This window comes from Genypterus blacodes, unplaced genomic scaffold (genome assembly GCF_046128005.1).
Source record: "Genypterus blacodes isolate CSIRO-AG114 ecotype Tasmania unplaced genomic scaffold, CSIRO-AGI_Gbla_v1 ptg000054l_1, whole genome shotgun sequence".
Taxonomy (NCBI): Eukaryota; Metazoa; Chordata; class Actinopteri; order Ophidiiformes; family Ophidiidae; genus Genypterus; species Genypterus blacodes.
Window position 1 is genome coordinate 864,855 of NW_027466866.1, and position 22,783 is coordinate 887,637.

The window sequence follows — 22,783 nt, forward strand, 5'->3', positions numbered from 1 at the left end:
AGAATGCTGAAAACACAGGGAGGCAGCAATGTTCAGCGTCGAGGCCATTGATTTTGAAGGACGGGGTTATTTGATTTGGGAGATCCGTTGTTGGTGGGCTCTGCATGTGCAAGTAATTACAATAAGCTGACAGGCACTTAAAAGGACAAGGTGTGCTTTTTAGTTGGTTATTCTCCAGCATTGGCTCATATTAGTGATACACAGAGGTAGAACCCACAAAGCTCTACTCAAAGACTCCTCAAGGCCATGTTAAAAGGAAAGACACAAGGTTAAAGTCCTGGTTTATTGCAAGGATAAATAACTTCTGGACTGGGGTTTCTCAGATGGCTTTACTTTGCATTTGACACTTAAAGGGAAATTTAGTCTTTGTAAACTTGGGAACTCAATATTATTAATGAAAGAACCGCAACGGCGGTCTTTGAGGAAACACTGCTGAGGGCCATTATACTCTCTCCGTCTAGTCGAACGAGATGGGGATCATTAGTTTGTATTGTAAAATGTAGTGTCTTGCATAAGTATTGTGTAGCATATTGTTCAAGAAGGAAATCGTTTCTGCCTCGCGCCGCAGGAGATTCCAAAAAAACTTAAGTAACCAAAGTGATTTCAAATGCATCCCAAGCCTCCAGCACTCATGAGAGGAATGCAGATGTATTTATCTCTGTAGTGTTTGTCATTGTGAGTGGGCCGTTATTAGGACCGGAAGTTCAAATGAGAACTGTCTACTGACTGCAAGTGGAAAAAAGCACCACTATTCAAACTTGTCTTTTTGTAGTGGTTGTGGTTCAGTGGTACCGAGTTAGTGGCCCACAACTGTCTTATCAGAGAGTGATGGTGAATACGTCTTTGTTGAGTTTGCCTAGGGAAACAGAATCCTAGACAATGTGGTATTTGTTTAACAGATAACAGATGGCACAGTAGACTGGTTTTAAGCTTGATTGTACATTGTCTAGCCGCTTTTTGAATGAATGTTCATTTAACAGCCTCTGGGTGCGTAGTGGACTCAGGGTGTCGGCCTGAATGGGATTTGATTGAGCTGCGTGTGCACGTACGCAGTTACGCATGAACACTGAAACCAAGGAACATTCATTATATAGTGGAACAGTCGGGGATGGGGAAATGCTCGCCCATTATGCTTCAACAAAGGCAACTTTTCTACACCCAGAATTCCAGCTTGCAACTTTGATTTAACTGCTAATTCACAAGTCCCATTCATTTTTATTCACTTTAAGTTGAATCCATTCAGTCAGTGTCAGAGCCTCAAAACAGAATCAATAACGTCAGTTAATCTAGAGCTTACTCATGTAGAGCTGAACGATTTTCTGTACACAAATTAGCTCTTGTGGAAAGACTTGTAACATGATCAAAATGGAAAAAAAAAAAATTAGCTCCTGAAATTTTGCGCATGTGTGAGCGGTATAAACAAGGGAAATAGGGGCGGAATCATGCCTTTCACAGTTCACAAGGAATGTCGACGGAGCTTCATCCACGCATGTGAAACAAAACAGAAGCATTCAACCATGAAACGCCTCTCCAGAAAGGGTCATCTCATTTGTATGTCATACCGCTTGTATGGAGGAGGGTGAGTGGGGGGGGGCAAGGCAAGGTAATACCGTACATGGTTTGTTGTATTAACTACAATGGTAACAACAGAGTGGTTACATTGATTTCACATGTCAGGATTTTTTATTCGAGCCTCCCTATTCACAAACTCATTGTCACGCCAAACAAAACAATCAACTGTAATTTCTAAAGGGAATGAGATTTTTTTGTACCGTTTTCTGTGTCTGTTCTGATGTGCTGGCCTCAGCACTGGGTCTTTGCGGATTATGGCTGGAAGTTTTCAGATGTGTCCCACCGGCCATAGTTGACAGGATTATTGTAGGGATTAAGAACATGGTTTTCGGTACCTCAGATGAACAGCACTATGTCGTCAGTCCCTCAGTATACAATGCAGTGCACCCCTCCAAACCCAACCCCCAGCAACCAGACTCATAACTGCACATATACAGTACCTAAGGGACAAAAGACGGGCTTTGGCGCAATCACAAAATTTCAGACTTCGATCAATCACAGTACAAATTACGAATCAGAAATCGCCTTTCAATTACAGGCTTTAGAATTGATTCTGTGGAAGATGGATATTGGTATTCATTTGAAATTTAACTTTTGACCACGTTACAGCGGGATAGCTCAGTTTCTACAGTAAGATATTGTACAATTAAAAGGACAAGTGAGACTGGAAGCCCATCAAACAAAATGACCTTTATGTGGGTGTGGCAGGGCTTCAGGAGTGGCTGCGCAGTAACATGTGTTACTTTCCAAATGCAGTATTTTGTATTCTGTTTTGTAACATGGAATAATCCATCAGTGCATAGTAAGGACTCAACATCGCAAAGCATGTCAGATGCACGTCTGGTTTTTACAGATAAGAAACAGCAATTGATCACAAGTAACAGGCCCATGTTTCGTCCCAGTTCTTTGCATGGTGATCTATCACCATTTCAACCAATGATTTTGCGGTTCCATCCCCATAATAACATCAAGCAGGGAACAGCAAGAATGGGCGATGTGTCAATGTCAATTGTTTCAAAACTACTGACTTACCACTGCTAAAGGTCACAAGTGTGTATTGTTTCAATTATTTACCGCAAAGCAGTCATGATGATAGCCACACCACATGTACTGGCTTTGATATCTGAGCTGATTAAAGCAGTTTACACGGATTCTCATTGTTGTAAATCAGGCTCAGGACTCGCCCTCCTCATTTCCATCGTTCCGCTTATTCTCCAGTGTGCACTGTAATAGAGCCCAAAAAATAAATAAACCCATAACAATATAAAAAGATTAGCACTCTGACTACACAGCGGAGTAGACCTGGAATTTTCACACATTCATTGCACATAGTTTCTATTCACCAGCGCTTCAACATCCACTTTCGGTGAAATGTGTTTTCTCACTTGAGGAGTCATTGGACATCAGAGTTCTGTTGTGGGTGATGATTCATACCAAAGGTTGTAAAGCACATTATAGTGCAGGTTCAATCATGAAGGTGTCTCTTTATGAGTGAAGAAACAGCAGCAGTGGAATGAAACATCTCACCCTGACTTGATGCTCAAAGAGTTCTCTTCAAATATGTTCACGCATGAATTAGACTCTCTCATTATGCTCTTTAAAATTCCATTCATGCGGGTTAAGTGGACTCCGCTATTAAAAGTGACACAAAAGCATTGTCTTTGAGCAGCTGTTCCACTACAATGACACCATGAACCACCGTCATTACTCCCTTCACAAACACTAGAATGCAAACTCTTACCCGTTGGACCCCTCGCTGTTTCAAGATTAATTTATGCTTGAATCAACAATCTCACCACACATGCCACGGGACACAGTGATACATCGTTGCCAGTTTTGACATCCGAGCGTCGGTGGAGCGTGTTATGTAATATGCACTTGTATATTTTGAGCTCATTGTCTTGGATATTGGATTATTTAGAATATAACTGGTAAACAGGATGAGAGTGATAGAGAGATGTTCTGAAATAGCCTCTAGACTAGTGTGGGCTGGTGATTGATGCGTGAGTGTAATGGACTAAATGCTTACCAGATATTCTGTCAAAAAGTAAATTTATTTCTCCTTCAATGCCCTCATGTGCCTGGTAAGCCTCGACTCTACTTGTGTCATCGCTTGTTGTGTTAAGAGGATGCACCAACTGTGAGCTATTTTAGTTCTCTCTTTTGTGGAATTTAAATAAACCCCTGTGATTTCTAGTCGAAATGTAATTCAGTCTCTGAACTATAAACACAAAACACACTTTATTTTAAATATAAATTAGCCTTTGGTGTGCTGTAACGATATTCATGACAGTATGGAGCATTGTGCACGATGGAGAGTTACAACATAAATAGCATCAAGGGGGCTCAGCAAACACACAAAACATTTCCTTTTTACCACAAAAGAGAGGAATTAGCCATCCGCAAAGCGCAAACACATCACTGACTTTGATGTAGTTTTGGTCTAAAACAGGAACACATTCACTGTTGTTCAATTGTTTCCGTTCTGTGTCCGCTCATTGGTAATTAGCTGTTTTCTTTTGTTTTAGCTTTACAGTTAGCCAGACAGTGTTTTGCCTATGTGGTTGGAAAGTTATTGAGGTATTTAAGTCAAGCTTTTTGATAAATTGGATTTCAGATTTGCATCATGTCATTAGTGGGAGAAAAAGTCACTGCTTGGCTAATTTTCACTGCTGATAGCTAATCCTAATGCTAATGCCTTAGCTGTTGCTGAGTCAGCGTCACTCGCCTGCTTGCCTTGGGCCACAAATTAGCTGCTCGCCTCTTCACCTCATGTAACTATCATCACTTCATATGCTTCAATTCTTCTTCTATATATACCATTATTACTAACAATAGGATATATGCAAAGCTCTATGGTGACATATTTTCCACAGGCAGCATTCAATGTATCAATTTTTTTATAGAGTGATGAGGATTTCAGCTAATTCTAAAATGTATTTCCAAAAGAATTACACAGTGTAGGTTTTGTAGGTTTTATTTTTGCTGTATGTGGAAAAATTAGGAGGGTCAACAAAATAACATTAATCAGAGACATGCCTACATTTCTCCTTTTCAACATAATATATCACAGCAGTAATATTTATTTTCCTCAAAACTGTAGTGTTCGGTTGAACCTTTGCTGTAAACCTCGAAATAACTAAAAAATGAAAGTGGGGTCTCAGTGCCATATGGGTCTGTTGTATTAGTGTTACAAACACATAAATCTCTGACCACAGAGGGTCCCATCCAGAAGTAAACTCATTTTTTCTGCCAAATGTGGAGAAACTATAATCTGCTTAATGTGAACTCATGGACCATGAAAACAACACAACATTTTTGCAAGATGAGATCTCTGAAGAATATACCTTCTCCATGAAACCAGAAATCCATTAAAAAAACAAATTTGAAGCTGACGTGAAGGCCAGTGATAATTATGGCACCCTATCAAAGAGTTTGAATTGGTTCGGCCAAATGGATTACAATCTGCCTCTCTTATCAATTACCATGCTGTAATTGTTTCTCATCATTTTCCATTCATGTGAGCTACTCGAATACCAGCTTATTACTTGCCTTTTTGCACACTGTAAATGGAAAACTGTTCGTTTACGGGCCAGAATCTAACAAATGCAGATAATGAGCCTGGTTCCTCCGCAATCACTTGCCAGAACCACGGAAAAATAAAAGTATCAATTAGAGCATGTTTTAGGTATCATAGCTGTTTCAGAGTGTATGCTCTGGGATCTATGAAATGATTACTTCAGCTTTGTATTAACCAGGGGAAGTCGGGATCTTGGCTTCTTGAGGAAAAGTACTCGATGAAAGCAGAGCCCACATAAGGTTTCAGAGGTTTTGAATTGCTGGTTCACTGGCTGACGGTACAACTTGGCAGCAGTTGCTGCACACATTGTCATTGTGACCACAAGGTCTTAGGGGTGGCTTTTATTTCATTTAATACTCTAAATATTGATATTTGTTGTAGTTAATTAATGAGACATTCTTATGAAGCAGTGTTATTTACACAGCATAATCCAACCCAGCTTCCGATGCAGAGGTCTTGTTCTCCAACATGTTTTCCCTTTTTCTCCACGTGAAAAAGGGAAAAGATAAAGCCTCAGTAAACCAATTCAAAAACCACAATCTAAACTTCTTATTTTCAGTAACAAAGGAGCCAGATATGCCAGTGTTGGTCCAAGTTGCCAGAGCGCTGCTGGAAGTTGATTCTCAGCAGAAAATGGTCTGCACGCCAAGCTACATTTGATTTTTTTTTCTGAGAAGTGTTTTTCCGCTTTTAGCCTGTAGTTCTACTATTTCCTAGAAAACACAAGAACTCCTGTATAGTACTGGAATTCTTTTAGGTGTTTTGTCGGCAAAAATACAGACATTTTTTGAAACTTGCTTGGGGGGGTTCTTAAGTAAGTCTTGCTTAAGGGCCATTAACACCGCAGCTCAGCTGGTCAGTGTTTGACGTTGCAGACGGGTCCATGTGGACTTCAAAACAACTTGAAGTCCTCTTTTGTACTACTTTCACTACTGTCCACTCACCATTGTTTACTGGGGCAATGTGTTCTCTTGGGAAGAGCAGCAGGACTACAACATGTACCTTTGACAGACGTTTTCTTGGCAGGTGGAGTGTAGAAAGCTTTGAGGTTGGTGCCAAACTGATTTCCTCTCTGGGTTTATTGCCTGTGCTGGCAGTCAGGATGGTATGTTGACAACAGCTAAAGAGCCAAACCTGATTGTCTCTTTTCCTATTCATTATTTCAGTTTGTGCGACTGGATGTCATGTCATTTCATACGTCCCAGCAGTGCCGGAATGATGAGTAAAACAACTGCTTTGGGAAAATAGTCAATTATTCAACAATATGAAATATTCTATACTCAGTAATGCTGCCGTACATATTGAAATAAGGTCCTACAGTTTCACCGTAATGGTTGTTTGGTCTGTTCTGGGGGCCTAAACATTGTCAGAGGTGTACTTTCCATAATGTTAGGACTCCATAAATTGTGAACACTTCCAGTTAGTGGTTGTGGCTGCGAAGTCAAAAATGTACTGCGTGTTTATGGTCAATAACTTCCCCGATATGTTCTTTTTCTACAACTCTGGCTTTGTTTTATTTTTTATCAGTTTTGTCAGAAGTAATTTTTTTTCCTCAAGCCATCTGTTGCAAAAGCATTTAATTATGATTGTGGATTTGTTTTATCAGTAAATAGAGCCTTTAAAGTTTTGCACATCCAGTGTTTATCTGTTGTTTTTTGATCAGAACCAATAACTGAACAAAGATTTTACCAGATGCTGAGATTTCTGACTTAAGACTCTGGCACCTTACCAACTGCTTTGGAAGTTAGACATTTTCCTTGTCATATGTTCACTGTAAATCTGAAAATGCGGCCTCAAAACAAATCAAATCATATGCTAAGAGGGTTTTTGTAATCGTACTTAATTAAATTTTATGCCAACAAGACAAACTAAGAAAAACTGAACTAATTGAAAGAAATGAAAGGAATATACACTTGCTTGTACTTAATTTCAACACGTTTGCAGAACTACACAATGATGTCTTCCTAGTCAGTCTCCTTCCCCAAATCTCACCCAAATCTCTCCTGTCATTGCAGGTGCTACCTATTGGATGGGATCTCTAAAGGAGCCTGGCTGAACCGCACCAGCATCATATTTGCAGGGAATGACAAGTGGTCTGTGGACCCACGGGTGTCCATCGTGTCCAGTGTGGGAGACAAACACGAGTACAGCCTCCAGATACAGAAAGTGGATGTAACCGACGATGGCCAGTACATATGCTCCATTCAGAGCGAGCGCAACCCACGGCCAAAGCTCCTCAACCTTATCGTAAAAGGTGCGTATCTTCCTCACTCTTCTGAACAGACTTGGGTGTGTGTATTTATTCATGAGGTAGTATTACATGATAAAACATTAATGAATCCCAATCGTCTGCACCTGTATGTTACGTGTACTTGAATATTTCATCAACAGTTGGATGGTTGGACATTTTGATGGAATACTGGGTTATATTGGTGCTATTTCTGCTTTTCCTTTGTATTGGTCATTTTTGTGTGCTGGTATTTGTCCAATCCCCCATGATCAGTCATTGCAATCATAGAGGATTTGAATTGAATTGTTGTAGCTGGTCACAGGCAGCAGCGTTGGTGCTGAAACACTTATTCTCAGGGAACGTTTTTGAACCACTTTGCTTTGTGTGAAATAAAAGACGAATATTGTTAGATGAGCCTTTTTCTCTACGGAGGCGCGTTGACATTGTAGTAGGATACACACTGTGCCTGTAGGCGATGCAACACAAAATAGAATCTTTTGGGTTAAATGACTGGAGGCAGATTATGTAACTTTAATCAAGCACCTTCCTGGGACACAGCAGTAACAAAATTCTGTTTGATTCCTGGGAGTCTCTCAGCTGAATCTCTAGCTGGGCTCAGTATTATTGACGTACTTATATGCCACTGCATTGATTAGGAGAATGAGTTAAACCGTCGGATTTCAGCCTTTAACATAATAAAACCACCGCTGAGCTCTGCAAGACTGCACATTGCACCGCAGCTTCAACCATATCTCGTCCCATCAGGTGTATTTGTCTCCTGCTGGACACGCTTTTGATTGTCTCTTGTGTCCACAGAGAGCTAATTGAAGATAGCAAAGGCATTGTTTCCTGTTGGGGTAAACCACCAAACAGCCTCGTTGACAGGACATCTCCTAAACGCCACATTCTATTTCTTCAGTATGCTGATGCACAGATTTGCAGTATTTACGGTCCACTTGGCTCCAAATATGTTTAGCTAAGAATATCAAAAATCATATGAATTTAGTCCCACTGTCAAGGGAACTGTGTTTATTCTATTCAGTTTTATTTCACGGTGTAGCGTGACGGGCCACATTTATTACTACTGCATTGTCTGCTATCCTCTCCCTGGTTGTAGCCCTAATCAATGAGCCTGAAAGCAGGAACAATATGTATCACAAGAGCATACAGAATTATTCTCGTTCTATTTTCCTCCCCAGAAATGTGCCTGGCACCACACAGGCGGCACAATAACCAGCGCTTTTCTATTAGTGACACATTGCCTGCATTACTGTGAAATCTGAAATGGAAACAATATGTACTCATTTATATTATCGGTCGCAGCGACGTTGCTTAGTTACTCACAACAGCTCATTTGTTTGTATCTATATAGTATTAAATGAAACCACCACTAAAGGAGTTTACTTGTACAGACTGTAGCTTCTGTAAATTAATTAAGGCTTTTAATTCAATTATCTTGATCTTTTAATTAATTTTATTTACTGTGTGTGTAGTCTGGGTAACCTGAGTGTTTGTGGCTGCAATGGGATTTGTTGTAGCGCTGCTGTTGGTTGGATACAACATCAAACTTCCAATATGTACAGGGTCATTTGGGTAAGAAAGCCCTGTCCTGTGCCGCTGTCGTCCACCTGAGCTCAGCACATGAATACTTGACAAGGGGACACAGATGGGTCATTATGCCATAAACTAGATTAAAGTAATGTAATATCTTATGATTGTTGTTTGCTTGGGGGAGGGACTGTTTGTCAATTTGCTTGGCAGGCAGTATTAGTTGCCATCATTTGGTGTCATTTGGCTTCTGGTGTCATGGAAGCCCCTCACCACCGCCCATACGGCTCCAATCAACAACCGGCAACATCGAGATCAACAGCGGCAAACACATTTGTATCTAAATAAAACACAACTTCACTTGGAATAGCTTTTACAAGAGCTCCATGAATCATGTTCAGTAGTCCATTATTCAGACAATGGGTCAACTATGGACGAGGTAAGTGAATGCCAGGTATCAACAAAACCCTCCAACCTACAGAAAACGTGATCTAGTTTGAATGCAATTGCCCTGAAAATCATTCAATTTTGTAAAGTCACAGGAGTATCACTTTAAAGTGCTGAGGCCAGTCAAGCTGTTGCATTGTGTAGCCAGTGAGATAATGATCAGGCTCTGGAAAAAAAACACTTTCACTTCAGACAAAATGGTTTAGTTTGAACGTTCTGACCCTTAAATGTGGTACATATCTGCTGGTCATATTCTATTATGAAACTACCTTATTGTTTCCTGATTCTGTTATCTAAATCTGCTACAGGTGAGTCATCAAGTGAATAGTTGGTGAGGCGGAGAGGCAGCGCTATGGATCAAAGAGGGTGCTGTAGGGAGGAAGTACGTCCCCAAAAGGACGACTCACTCCAACTGATAAATGCCGGCAGCCACGTCTCTGACAGGCTACTCGCGGTCGTTAAGAATTTCGTTTCATTGTATTGCCAGCCACTCTTACATCTCTGTTGCTGCATGGCCACAACACATGCTGTAGGTTGTTATGGCACAGCCAGAACTTTTACACCGCGCTGTACTTTTGTTTGTTTGCTTTGTCAAAACACAGCGCGTTGCGAATCATTACCTGTCACGGTGCAGCTCCTGTGTAAACATGGTTAAGTCCTCTCATGGAGAACGGGGAGGGGGATTTCTGTACAGATGAGCTGTAGCAGGGGAGCAGCTCTGTCATGTCGCAGAGGCTTCTGGGAGTGTGTCGTTTTTCATCTGCTGAAAGAAATGAGAGGAGTTGCAAAGAAAAAAATGAGACACTTTAATCTGGGCTCTCCAGTCCAAGCATAGCATATTTATTAATGCTGCTACAAAAATGTTTCAGTTGAAGCAAAAGGATTTTATGGTGTTAGATTTTTTTTTTGTGTTATTTTTGCTTTAGGAGATGGTGAACCATGAGGAGGGGCATAGCAGATGGAAGCAAAAAGGGGATTATATGTTAAAAAAAAAAGAAAAGTCATGCATTGCTCTGAACCAGTTTTGGGTGAACTGCAAGGCCTTGACCCACTCATCCAGTAATAAGTCCTCCAAACGGAAATGCTTATCTGTCAGCAGTGCCGGATGGCTGCTTTGCTGCCATTGTCGTTTGAAGACAAGTGGATGGAAACAACAGAGGAAAGGCTGAAATGCTGTCCAGCCGGATGTTGAAGAGTCATTAACGTAAAACGCGGAGACACGTCCTCGAAATTACCTACATGTGCAATTCTGCTAATGGTGGTTCATGATGATTTATGTCCTTTTCAATGTCCCGTTTCCTTTACTTTGTCTCCCCTGTGTGTGTCAGCAAACATGCACTCAAAGTAGCCCCTCACCTGAACGTTCAATAGCTCTGCAGCTAGTTAGGCGGAGCCCTCCTAACACATAAACTGCATGCTGTGCCACTAAAAGCTGTTGGATATGCATGTGAGGAAGTGGGTTAAATATTGCTGCGCCTGCTCCCTCATCACTCAGAATCATTTCATCTCAGTTGTCAAAAAATGGGAGGTCAGCGCCTCAATTGAAAAGGCCCTAGAGGACCCTAGAGAAGAAATGGCAGCTATAACTACTGCAGCCACAGCCACGAAAAGGAGCAGCTGTGGAGAAATGGGAGTGGATGATCGGGAAAAAGGAAAATAGATAAAAGACATGAATTTTAAAATAAGAGCGGCTGAAACAGGCAGGGCTAGAGCCTGTCGGTGGGGATGCCTTTTATGAAGAACTGCTCTGCTCCAATCTGATTAGAAATCTGTACAATCTACTGGAAGCAGGCTTGTGATCGCCACCTTAGTATGAGGACTGTTCTGGACTGCAGCTAACTGACATTCATTTCCCTAAGAGACCCTGTGTCACCTCGGGTAAATTAGATATTTGCATCCGCGCCTCTCCTCCCCTGTTCACTGTACCGTCATTAAACAGCACCCATTAGTGGAGAGAAAATGATGGAGACCAGGGGTGTTAATGATTCACCGATTATTGATGAACTGTTTGAATGGATTTAATCGGTTAAGAAAATATTTAACAAGTGATGTAATTACGTAATTATGAATAATTAATTATTTATCCGTGCGGCGTGTGTCTGTCTCTCGCAGCACCCCACCCCTGCCTCTTTGCTCTGAGGACTAACAAACATGCTGATTTGGCAGCACGTAGACTAAAGCTACACATTACTATGCCTCCGACTACTTAAAGTATGTCAATAAATCTCTCGTGGGCGGCCTCACGCGCATTGGCGACGGAGTGCACAGCTTCCTTGTCCTTTCAGTTAAACACATTTTACCCTCCTGCTCAAGCAAACATGTTTTTTTTGTTGCGCGGTTGTTATTGTTAACCAGGATAACACTATGCCATATGGGATCCATGCTGCTTTCAAGTGCTAATCGGAAGGTGGTATAGGCCATTTATGTAAAGAGCAAGTTACACGCAACAACTCTCTGTCTACTTGGGAAAGAGAGTTTACATAACCTTACGTAACATAACACAGTTCCATTCGGCAACCGCAAGATTCGTCTCGCTTTTGTTGTGTGTAGCTGTTGAAGAAATAGCGCTGTAATCCACAAGGGTCATTTGAGAGGCTTACGGCCGTATATCTGAATGCCAAATAACTCCGAAATGATCCAACTTTCAAAAAAAAAAAAACAATGTCAGTGCCCTAGATTGGATATCTCTTTAATCTCTTTCCCTTAAATATTCATCTATATCTTCCGAGTGAAATCCGGTAATTACTGTGTAAAACCGAATTTCGGTGACATCGTTAACATCACTGTGAACTTTATCTGCTCTCACGCCGCTATCAGTTATGACCTTGCCCTGCATCAACCCAGATCTTTTTCCCTTTTTTTCCCCATCTCTGCACCAAACTACTGGCCTTTGCGTGCAAATCCTCATCTCAACTGTGCATATGCTGCCCTATTTACAGTCTACCCTCACGTCATCTGATGTGCGATTCAGAGAGGAATGAGAGATTAGTCTCAGGCGAAACACGCCTTCTACACATCACATGACTACTCTACTCAGCCACCATTCTTTATCCCCTTCTCTGTTAATTAAGATGGTATATGTGATAATGTATTAAATATGCACAGCACCTTTCATCTAAGAATATCTTGTCACAGTAAGGAAAGGGAGGATGGGCTGCACTTCCCTCTGCCAGGATCTGGTCACACAGGCATTGGTAATGTTTTTCAAAGTTCCACCATTAAAACCCCAAAGCAATTAATTTAGGGCAAGTGTGTTAATAGGTTGCAAAAGACCGAATCTCTTATGTTATTAAATATACAGCGTTGTGTCTCTTCTAAGCACCTTCTCCTGAATTTATCAAGTGGGATTATGCGTGATAAAAAAAAAGGGAAAGAAAACCAGTGGTGGTTAAGCAGTACATCTAGAGGATTTTGTGTTTAGATTTTACATAATACGTCTGTATGGTGTAGCGCTTCATAGATTTAGTGTTTTTTTGAAAATGCCTGGCGTATTGTGATGAAAATACAGATCCAGAGTGAATCCTCTGTGCCCACGCCTATGGAGAGTGTCAGTCCGCGGTGAGTGTTTCTCAGTGCGGAGTGAAATGGAGGGTTAAACCTCCAGGTTGCAGCTTCTCTGTTTTGATGTCAAGGCAGAGATGGAGGATAATTACAGTGGACCGTAAGAAAAAGCCCAGCAAAACCGCTGTTTATTTGTAATGAGCTGAGATTCAGTGGCTCACATTAATTGCTAGGCACATGTAAATACGTTTCATTTTCTCATGACCCTAGTTTAACAAATCCAGTCCCTCAGGTGCATTTTCCATTATTTTCTGAATTGCGTGAGGGGATGAACACCTTTGCTATGACATTTCTCCCTCATTAGTACTGATGCCTCTCTATGTAATTTACTATAGCTCTACCTCACACCGCACTCTGTTTAAAAACAGATGTTGCTTTACAAACAGGTAAATCCTTTCCCATTCTCTCCCGTTCTCTTACTTTTCCAGGGTCTTGAGTGGTCCATTGAAACTGAAACATTGCAGGGAATGCTGTCAATAGTCACAGTCACTCACTGAGGCAAGATTGAATGCCGCTACTTGACTGTGAATTATACCGTAATGAACTTTAAGACATGTAATAAATGAACAGTCGCAGAGAATGTTCTTTCAAGTAATTTGTCTTTTGTAGGCTTTTTCGACAGCAGTAACCAAGTTGTCCTATGCCCTATTCTTTCAGGGTTGATCCCCTGAACCCCACATCCTTACACCCTTAACAACTCACTGTTTCAATGGTGCAGTTCCTTGCTGAGCTTGTGGCCTATTGCCTCTCATCAAATGCCTGCGTGTATTTGCCTCTTTGGGACTGGTGGAAAGATTGAACCCAATTATTACTCTCAGAAACATAAAGTTGTGTGACCGAATGTGTGCCTTCCACCTATTGACCTAGAATAGCCTAGCACACGCAATGGCAAAGGAGTTGTTGAGGTAGTTCTGCAGCAAGTTGCAGTTATTGAAGTTATGGATAATACATGTTTAGGATATGTTTTGGGCTTCGCGTTGGTAAAACAAGACCAATTTCTTTGTGATGTTGCCTGATGTTTCCTTTATCTTACAATGGTATCATAGTGTAATTTTACCTCATTCAACTTGAGTTTGATAAATTGTAAAAACACTAATACCAGGGCAGTCACCCTTTGACTGTACGTACTGTATGATATGATGGTTGAGTACTAAAATGAGGATCAGGTGTGATTATGCTAAGCTGCACTGTGTGTGTGTATCACAGAACAATACTGCATTAAAATACACGGCAGTGATACCACAAGGGGGGAGGGGGGATTTAGTGAGGGTAGGCCTAGAGAGAGTGTGCCTAAAGAGAGTGTGCCTAAAGGAACAGATTTGCCATTATGGCCCCTGACATTTAGTTACCAACTAATCATTGCCATTAGGGTGTGTGTGTGTTTCTGTGTGTGCGTGTTTCAGAGCGAGAGAGATTAAGTGTGAGTCTGTGAATCGTACTGCCTGTAAAATTGTTTCCACCTATTATGAGTCACGCGTGAATACAATGTGTCTTTATGCAGGTGCTTCTGTGTGTGTGTGTGTGTGTGTGGTGTGTGTGTGTGTGTATTTCATTGTGGGTTGTTGCACTCCCGCTAATTTCGAGTCGCCGAATTGCTGATATTAGCTGTGGTTAATTAAAATGAATAAGGACAAAGGTCAGCTACTCAGCTTTCACGTCTCTCTTCTCTAGAGATGGAATAGAGACGACGTGAGTGGAGAGTAACTTTGGCGTTTTATTTGTGCGATGGAAATGCTCAGATTAAAACTGTTTAACATTAATGTTTCCACCACGTTATCTTCAACTAGTGTGGCTCAAGACATCTGATTTGTCATAATCCTATATTAAGTGTGATCTTTATAGTAAAACTGGCTGATCTCTGCACATCCATCATGGCCCTGCATTATGGTCGCTGCCTGTTAGAATGACGCATTTCTAGTCTGTGTACTTTGCAATGCACATCTACCTTTTTACATCAAAACCAAGATGAAGATAATGGAGGTTGTTTGGAAAAGTGAGTTTGCCTGAACAGATGTCTTGGATACTGCCTTACGTATCCTGTAGTTGCGTACTTCAAGCCTGTACTTGTGGATAACATTAGATTAATGGACAGGACACACTCATCTCTGCTGTCTCTCACTGCTGGAGATAGTGGTAAATATTCAGTGAAACACAGCAAGCTGTCACAGTGCAGGAATATAGAGCATCCTGATGCTGATTTTCATTTGTGTTGTCCTGCAACACTGAGAACAACACACTTTTGAAACATGAATGTCAGGGAACAGTCCTCACAGTGCTCTGGCTGATGTCCGAATCCACAGCAACATAGTATTATATTATATATGTATTAGTATGGCATATCATATTAGATATTTAAATCTTAAACTGCACTGAATATCCTTATCAGAAATATAACTAAAATTCACTGTATCGGCTTCTTATTGTAGTAGTACTATACTACCAATTAGTGTATTTTACAACAGTAATGTGTGGTCCTACCCATAGGTTTTAATGTTATAATTCGAGTATATCAGAAACATGAAGGCATCATCATTCCACAGCACTAAAAGTCATTATTTTCCTTGTTGTTCGAGGAGGAACAGAAGCATGAATATTACATTACATTACATTACGATCATTTGGCAGACGCTTTTATCCAAAGCGACTTACACTACATTACCACCCTTCGCAGAGGGGGGAGCAATTGAGGGTTCGGTGCCTTGCTCAGGGGCGCCTCGGCAGGGGCTCGAACCGGCAACCCTCCGGTTCCCAAGTGGAAGCTCTACCCACTGAGCCACTGGTCCTTTAGGTGAGGTGAACCTGAACCCTCTATTTACTTTCACACTTGCACAGTTCTTAAAGGGCAAGGCAACGTGTATATCATATAAGTCATAAAATATGAAATACAGAAGTGTTTCAAACGTCTATCCGCCGGCTTGTCTGCCTATGGCTTTTCTAGCATTAACCAGCTGGTTCAAAGGTTGTAAATCACAACAGAGACCTCAGGTTCTCTCGTTTCTCTGTGGACCCAAGCGTGGTCCTATGGGCAGAGTTTATCATGCGCTACAGCCTTCAGTTGGACAATTGGTGAGGAGATTTGGTGGGGGCCAACGCATTGGTCTACAGCTCAGAGATACACTGGCCTTAATTGGCCAGATAAATATCACAGACAGCGCTCGGTTGGCCCTGCAGCGGTACTGCATACATCAAGCTGAATGCAGACTGACCACCAGGTTGTGGGGTCCTGGCTGAAGGTGCCATTAAAGATCAATGAGAGATTTAATTTCTCATTCAGCTTTCTTGGTTTTTAGCTGGGGTTAAGATTCCAGTTTTATACACTCCCTGCTTTGTTACAGATCTTGTTTTCATTTATGGATATCGACCAGTGTGACAGGGAATACATTAGAATATGAAAATATCACAGAAGGCCCACTATAATTATTGAATGTGGTCGTAGTAACTGATGCTATTCTCAAGTTATTTGAACATCAGCACTCTGGAGCTATGTAGCAAACAAGCAGTGTGACCTGACATCAGTATTCTGCAAAGTACAAGCTCAGGCGTTTTTAATAATGACGGTTTATTGAATATTCATGACTATGGCCTTTCCAGAGCCCTCAGTGGGTACAAATTGCCTATATTACCTACGCGTTCTTAGACCAAATCTTCTCCCACCATCCTGTGGGGCAGATCAGCCAACAATGTGCTCAATACTGGGCACCATCCGAAAATGCCTGTGGCAGCTGACACAAACACACAAAAAACCCTCCAATTGCTGTGTGCACACACCTTCAGTGTTTGTGGGTAGGTACACACACACACACACACGCACACAAGAGCTACACATTCAAGCTTGTCTTGGTTACAGGAGGTACACGGTGACACTCTGAGGATAATCACAAATCCTCTTCATTAAACCTTGCCTTGTTTGGCAGCCAGTGCTATTTATCATATGATTCACCACAGAGATAAATCGGGAGAGACAGAGGGAGTGAGCGAGAAAGACAGAGAGAGAGAGAGAGAGAGAGAGAGAGAGGGGGAGAGAGAATGCTTGGGTTTGTTTACAGTCTCATTGTAAACTGCCTTTGTTTCAAGATGTAACTTTTCCTTCAGCAACTATTTAGTTTTTTGTCAAATAACCCAGTCAGGCACTTTGTTTGCATGCACATTTGGTATCAGCATCAGTGCGCCGTAAGGTGTATGCACCTTAATGTGAATCCAGATCAAAAGTAAGATTACTCAGAGTAACAAACCTGGATTATGCCAATGTAAATCGATTTACTCAGGCATGTAATCGGGGTGTGCTGCCTCCTCGTGCATTTATTTCAATGGGCAAAATGGCTTCATACTGTGATTACATCATGTAGATTACATCACGGGGAGCGGCAGACTTCCACTGATTCAGCACAATAATTGGATTTTTGCCTTTAAAGGGAAATTTTTGGGAAAAATGACAGTTTCTTTGATCAGGAAGTGTTTTCTTCATTTCCTGTCTGTGGAGTTTTTGATTAAACCTTCATCACATCTACAGCCTTTTTTGTTTCTCTTTCATTCTGCTAGATAATAACACCACAGCGCCGTCTTGACTCTGTGTTGGTACACATATTACAAAAAAACGACAAACTGATAAACCCGGGGCAAACAAAGAACAAATCTAAAACCTGGAGTCGTGCTGAGACGCTTTCCTCTCACTGAGAGGAGTGTGTGTCTGCTGGCTGCCAGCTGATCTCTCCCCATTAATCACGACCCAGGTTTTAAAGTGTGAACCTTGACCTTTCGCGCTGCATCAAGGCCCAGTGACAGATGGAGACACAGCTTTGTGTCCTCACATCAGATCATCCATTTTCACACACAGAAACACAATCCTCTCACATGAAGAGCCGGGGTGTACAGTGAGTCACCATAGCAACGGTCATCTGGTCACAGACTGATATTTCGTTGTTGGAAAGCAGTGTGCCCTCTGACAGCCTCACTGTTTCATTTTGACACTAAACTATTTGAAATAAGCCCCGTGCGTGACTGCGCCTATCACACACTCTTTGTGGTCGTGCAGCTAATTGAAAAGCTACTGTGATCCTCTTGAGGGAAAATAAACTGGCCCGTGCAGCGGAGGAATTTTGTTTATCGTAAGCATGATGCAGAGGCTGAAAGACACTGATTAGCGTGAATAAATTAGAAGCTATTTCAATAAGTGGGTGATAGCTTATCTTTGAATTACATGCCCAGTGCTGCTCTCCTATTCAAGATTAATTGCCTCTCACAAGGTATTTTGAAAAGTTCATTCTCATCAATTGATTTCCCTTAATTCACGAAATCCCCAGAAGTGCATGAAATTGGTAACAAGCTCTCCATAATCTCACTTTCTGCATCGTTAACCTCATCTGCAATTACTCATCATATGTATCAGCTGTGACACTTGTGGAAGCATGTTATATTTGCACCATTAGGTCATGACAGGAATATTATCATAAACGAACGTCTAATGACAAGTTGAACTAAACTGGTGGTCATAGATCCCGAGGTTTCTGCAAGGACAGACGCTTGGTTTCAGCGAGTTCAACAGTGGAATGTTCATTATTTCACTGCTTAAATTCCACAAACCAGACACCAAAATCCACATAACAACACTCAAAGTGCCTGAACTTCGAAGTTTTTAGCAGGGAAACAAGGACTAGAACATTGTTGTTATCACTATTTGTTACCTATTTTTGTCCAAATCAGAAGTACAGGAGCACTCCTACAAATGAAAATAGTGGGAGCCATGGAAATAAATTGAGAGAAGCTCTGGTCATAGACTCTGCCTGAACGTTTTACTCCAGGTGCATTAGCAGCGAAGCGATGAGGTGTCTCTGCCTATTGAGACACAGCAGCCAAAACAACCGGGGCCAAACTCGAAACACAGAGAAGCTGCTACCGTGGAATCCCATGTTAAGAAGAAAAAAAAGAAGCAGTGCGCTATCAGACAAATCCTCGTCATGAAACGCTGATCTCTCTGTCGGAGTGAAACCTGGTGCAGCTGCTCTGACATACATCACAACGCTCCGTTCTCACACTCGATCATGGAACACCTCAGGCAAGATTCCTGCAGTACATTAATAGGGCAAATCACTGGATTCATCATACATAATGATACCATTATGGAATAACGTGCATCAGCTAATGTGCACTTGCTTGGAATCTATTTATGTCTTCGGCCGTTTGCTGTCTGCTACCACTCCTCCCTACTGCTTTATTAACCCATCCAACATCTTGGCCACGAGCAGATCTTGAAATAAGAAAGGATGCCAACCACAGACGAGCAATGATGCCTGATGAGGTTTTATGCGTGTGCCCTGCCATTCCAGCAGGTAGCCCACCTCCATTATTGCTGCCGGGCTCAATGAATAGAAAGAAAGAGAAAACATCCCTTTCTTTGAAACCTTTTTATTGCTTTTTATTATTGTTATATGGTTTGTGCATTTTTCTGTTGAGCATGATTGAGATTGATAGGTTTAATAATGCCATTGAGAAGAGACGGCAGGCAAAGAAAAAAGCCTTCTATCAAAGTGTGTGTGTGTGTGTGTGTGCTTGGGTCGGTGGTCGCGTAGCGTGTGCTGCGTCAGTGTTCCAGAAACGTTACCCGATAAATAAATAAGTCGTCTCTCACCTGTTCATTTAGGCGTTTATTCATTTGTGTCGGTTTATTTAAGTGTCTCAACTCGTCTAATTATTCAGACTCCAGTCCATGAAATGAAACAAAGTCAGCCAATTAAAAACTTTTAAATTCTGCAGCCATTAAGGTAACCTAGGTAATGTCTATTTGCCGATAATGACAGATTTCTCTTTCGACTTGGATGAACCTTTCGCGAAAGTTAAGCTCTACAAATTGTTTGCGCCTGCTTTAACTCTTTGCAAATGGAGGTAATCCCTCTGAGTAATATAATCTGTCAGTGTTTATGTTTAGTTTCTGTGTCTGACACCTAATTAACAGGCTGGAAGCTGGTTCTGTTTTGCTGGCTGCAGTGGGGGACAGGGAATTGAAAACCTTTAGGAATAGCAGTTTGGGAAGTGTCTCATTATGGAGGTGTGTATTGTGCTCCGCAAACGCAAGTATCTGTATCAATGTCATCTTTGACAACACACATTTTGAGGAGGATTTGGATTTGGGTAATTTGAGAACTGCAAAGTGCTATTCAAGGATCTTGGTAGGACTTTTGTGCGTATAATAGAAACGGGAAAAAAGAAACTCTGAAAATCTGTCGGTTAATCCAATTTCGAAGTTTTCGCATGTCGCTAATTAAAGAGTTTCAGCTCTGATATCGGTAAACATCTGAATTTTAGCGAGACTGTTATGTCTTATTGTGTACAGACATGGGAGCGGCTCTGGGCAGTGTGAGTATCCTCGTTCGCGTCTGCTATGCGTGGGAAGGAATTGGACAAACGAAGGATTTAAATTTCAGAAAATGGAGATGAAATGTGTAACTCCTCCGTCACTCCCTCCCCCCTCCTCTTCCTCTACCTCCCCAGTGCCCACCCTGAATTCCATTACAAAAAGCCTCTTCCCCCCTGTGCTCTAATTGGAAAGCTGGTTGGCAGTAGGTTTAGTCAGTAATGGGGTCCTCCATTTGGTAGCAGAAGTCAGCCTGTCAGAATTCACAGAAGATCCCACTTCTGTGTGTTGCATTTCTTTTTTTTTCGCTTCTTTTTTTTTAGCGCCAGAAAGAAAACTCTGGCATTTTAATATTGCAGCTGTAAGCATTTCCGTAATTCAAGGTGGCGTTATTAGAGGCTTATTTATTCACCCAAGGCGCCTGCGAGGAGGGAGATGATGCCGCCCAGATCAGCTGTGGCAGCTCACTCCCTGCACTCCCCGCAGGGCGAGAGAAGGGGAAATTAGAGAGGAATGGGCAAACATGACAATCATAGCATCGTTAATGAATTAGTACGCAAGGAAAACAACAAGCTGTGCGTGGGTATTGCAGGAAGGGTTGTAATGTTCTGTTGCTGAAGGAGCAACACAGCCATGAGTGTCAGTGATGTTTTTTTAACAGTGGAGGAGGCGTTGAAGGGATCATACACAGCTCTATCCCCCAGAGACCACATGACTTATGGACAACTGAAGATGTTCTGTAGTTTGGTAACCAAAGCTTTCAAGTCAATTCCCCCTGCGCGTCTAAAACTTTTTAGGCCAGCTACAAATATCTGTATTAATGCTCTCACTTTATTGCACAGAGAGAGAAAGAAAGCTCCAGCCCAATAAAACCTTTAGATACACATAAGATCAGAGTAGGAAATATGAAGAAATATTTAATATGGCAGTTTTTGCCCTCAATAACTGAAAGGCGGGGGCATTTTAAACGGGTTTGGGGGCACTTTGTGACACAAAACAATTAACATCTCTACTGATCTGAATAATAACTCATTGATCTAAGCAGCAGAAAGATTAGCAATTAAGCAGCGTCGACTGAGGTCTCAATGGATCGAGCGAAACAGAAGTGAAAGGTCAGAAACAAACTGGGACCTTGGCTTTCGCCTAAAATAACGTTTTAAAGTGGATATATGGATAAACGACTGGTTAATAACTTCACCCCGCTGCCTGCTTCATCACGCACCAGTTCCATTTTCTCAGGTCATGACCGGAGACAGAAAATATCACTCGAACTCATTTGAAGTGTTTTATCTGTCGTTCATGCGCATTGATTCATCAAATTTATGAATTAATTTATAACATTTTGTATGACATGTTTTGACATGTATTGAGTTTTTAGAAGCATTTTTTAGCAATTTTGCCTTTTTGCCCCGGCTTATTCTGATACTGCAACTAGGAATCAAGCACAGCACATAGAGGAAATACGACCAAGAGGTGTGCAAACAATGTTTCTATTGGTTTATTACATTTTTAATCCCCTCCAGAGGCCATCATGGTGATATTTGTCGGGAAAGGATTGGAACACGTTGATCCACTATTAACCTGTTGTGTTCATGGTCAGGTGTCAGTCTGGCTGCACTGCTTTCCTCCTTTTGTAAAACGGTGTTTCAGACATCCGCTATCAGACCATCAAAATACAATAGAAGTGATGGAATTGATTGGATGGTCTCTGTCAGTAACTAACTTACTCGGATTTAGCAGTAAGTAACAAAACACAGTACGATTAGAGCTCAGAGATGCTGTTTTAACTGTTCCCAGTACGACTACATTTCATCAGGATGAGTTCAAACCCCTTCCTACGTAATTATCCTCACTCTAAATCGCAGCATGCGTATATCCTCGGAACGTTATCGATACAACTACTTCTCGGTCAATACTGCTTATTGGTGCGGTGTTTAATCTGTGCTCTTCTATGTTCTGTTCAATTTCCGCTCTCTCTTGCTACTAACACGAAGCGTCTTTCTGCTCTGCTGGTGCCACAGCTGTTGATGAAGATGAGATTGTGAGGGGATTGCGAGAGGCAGAAATGTGTAATCAAAGACTGTGCATGGATGTACATTATGAGTTCTAAACAGATGTGTGCAACCACACCTTTGACCATTAGCTCACTCCACTGTGGCCTCTGCTCTGAAATGCCAGCAGTATGTGTGTGTATGTATGTGTGTGTAGAGAGAAAGACTTGCTCACATTACCATTAAATCCACATTTTACACTCTGGAAATCTCATTCCCTAATTTCTTCTGTGCTGATGGAACAGTTTCGGTGTGTGGATTACGCTGTGTTTTACTCATTTAGAGCACCCAGTTCCCCATTTACTGTAGACACACTTATGTGACTGTGCCGCTTCCGTTGTTTTGACTTTTAACAAATAGTACAGCTTGTAAAACCATGTTCAACCATGTGGATCCAAGCTAGTCACGTCAACACACACACACATTAAAGAAATTATTTTTGCATC

General features: G+C 41.6%; 1 protein-coding gene across 2 annotated transcripts in view; it reads left to right on the forward strand.

Annotated features, from left to right (window-relative positions):
- Positions 1 to 22,783, forward strand: part of negr1 (neuronal growth regulator 1) — a 106,101-nt gene that overhangs the window by 27,044 nt on the left and 56,274 nt on the right. For both annotated transcript variants that reach the window (XM_076151314.1, XM_076151315.1), the window contains exon 2: positions 7,168 to 7,406. In XM_076151314.1, the coding sequence (XP_076007429.1) occupies positions 7,168 to 7,406 (239 nt within the window). The remainder of the gene's footprint in view (positions 1 to 7,167; positions 7,407 to 22,783) is intronic.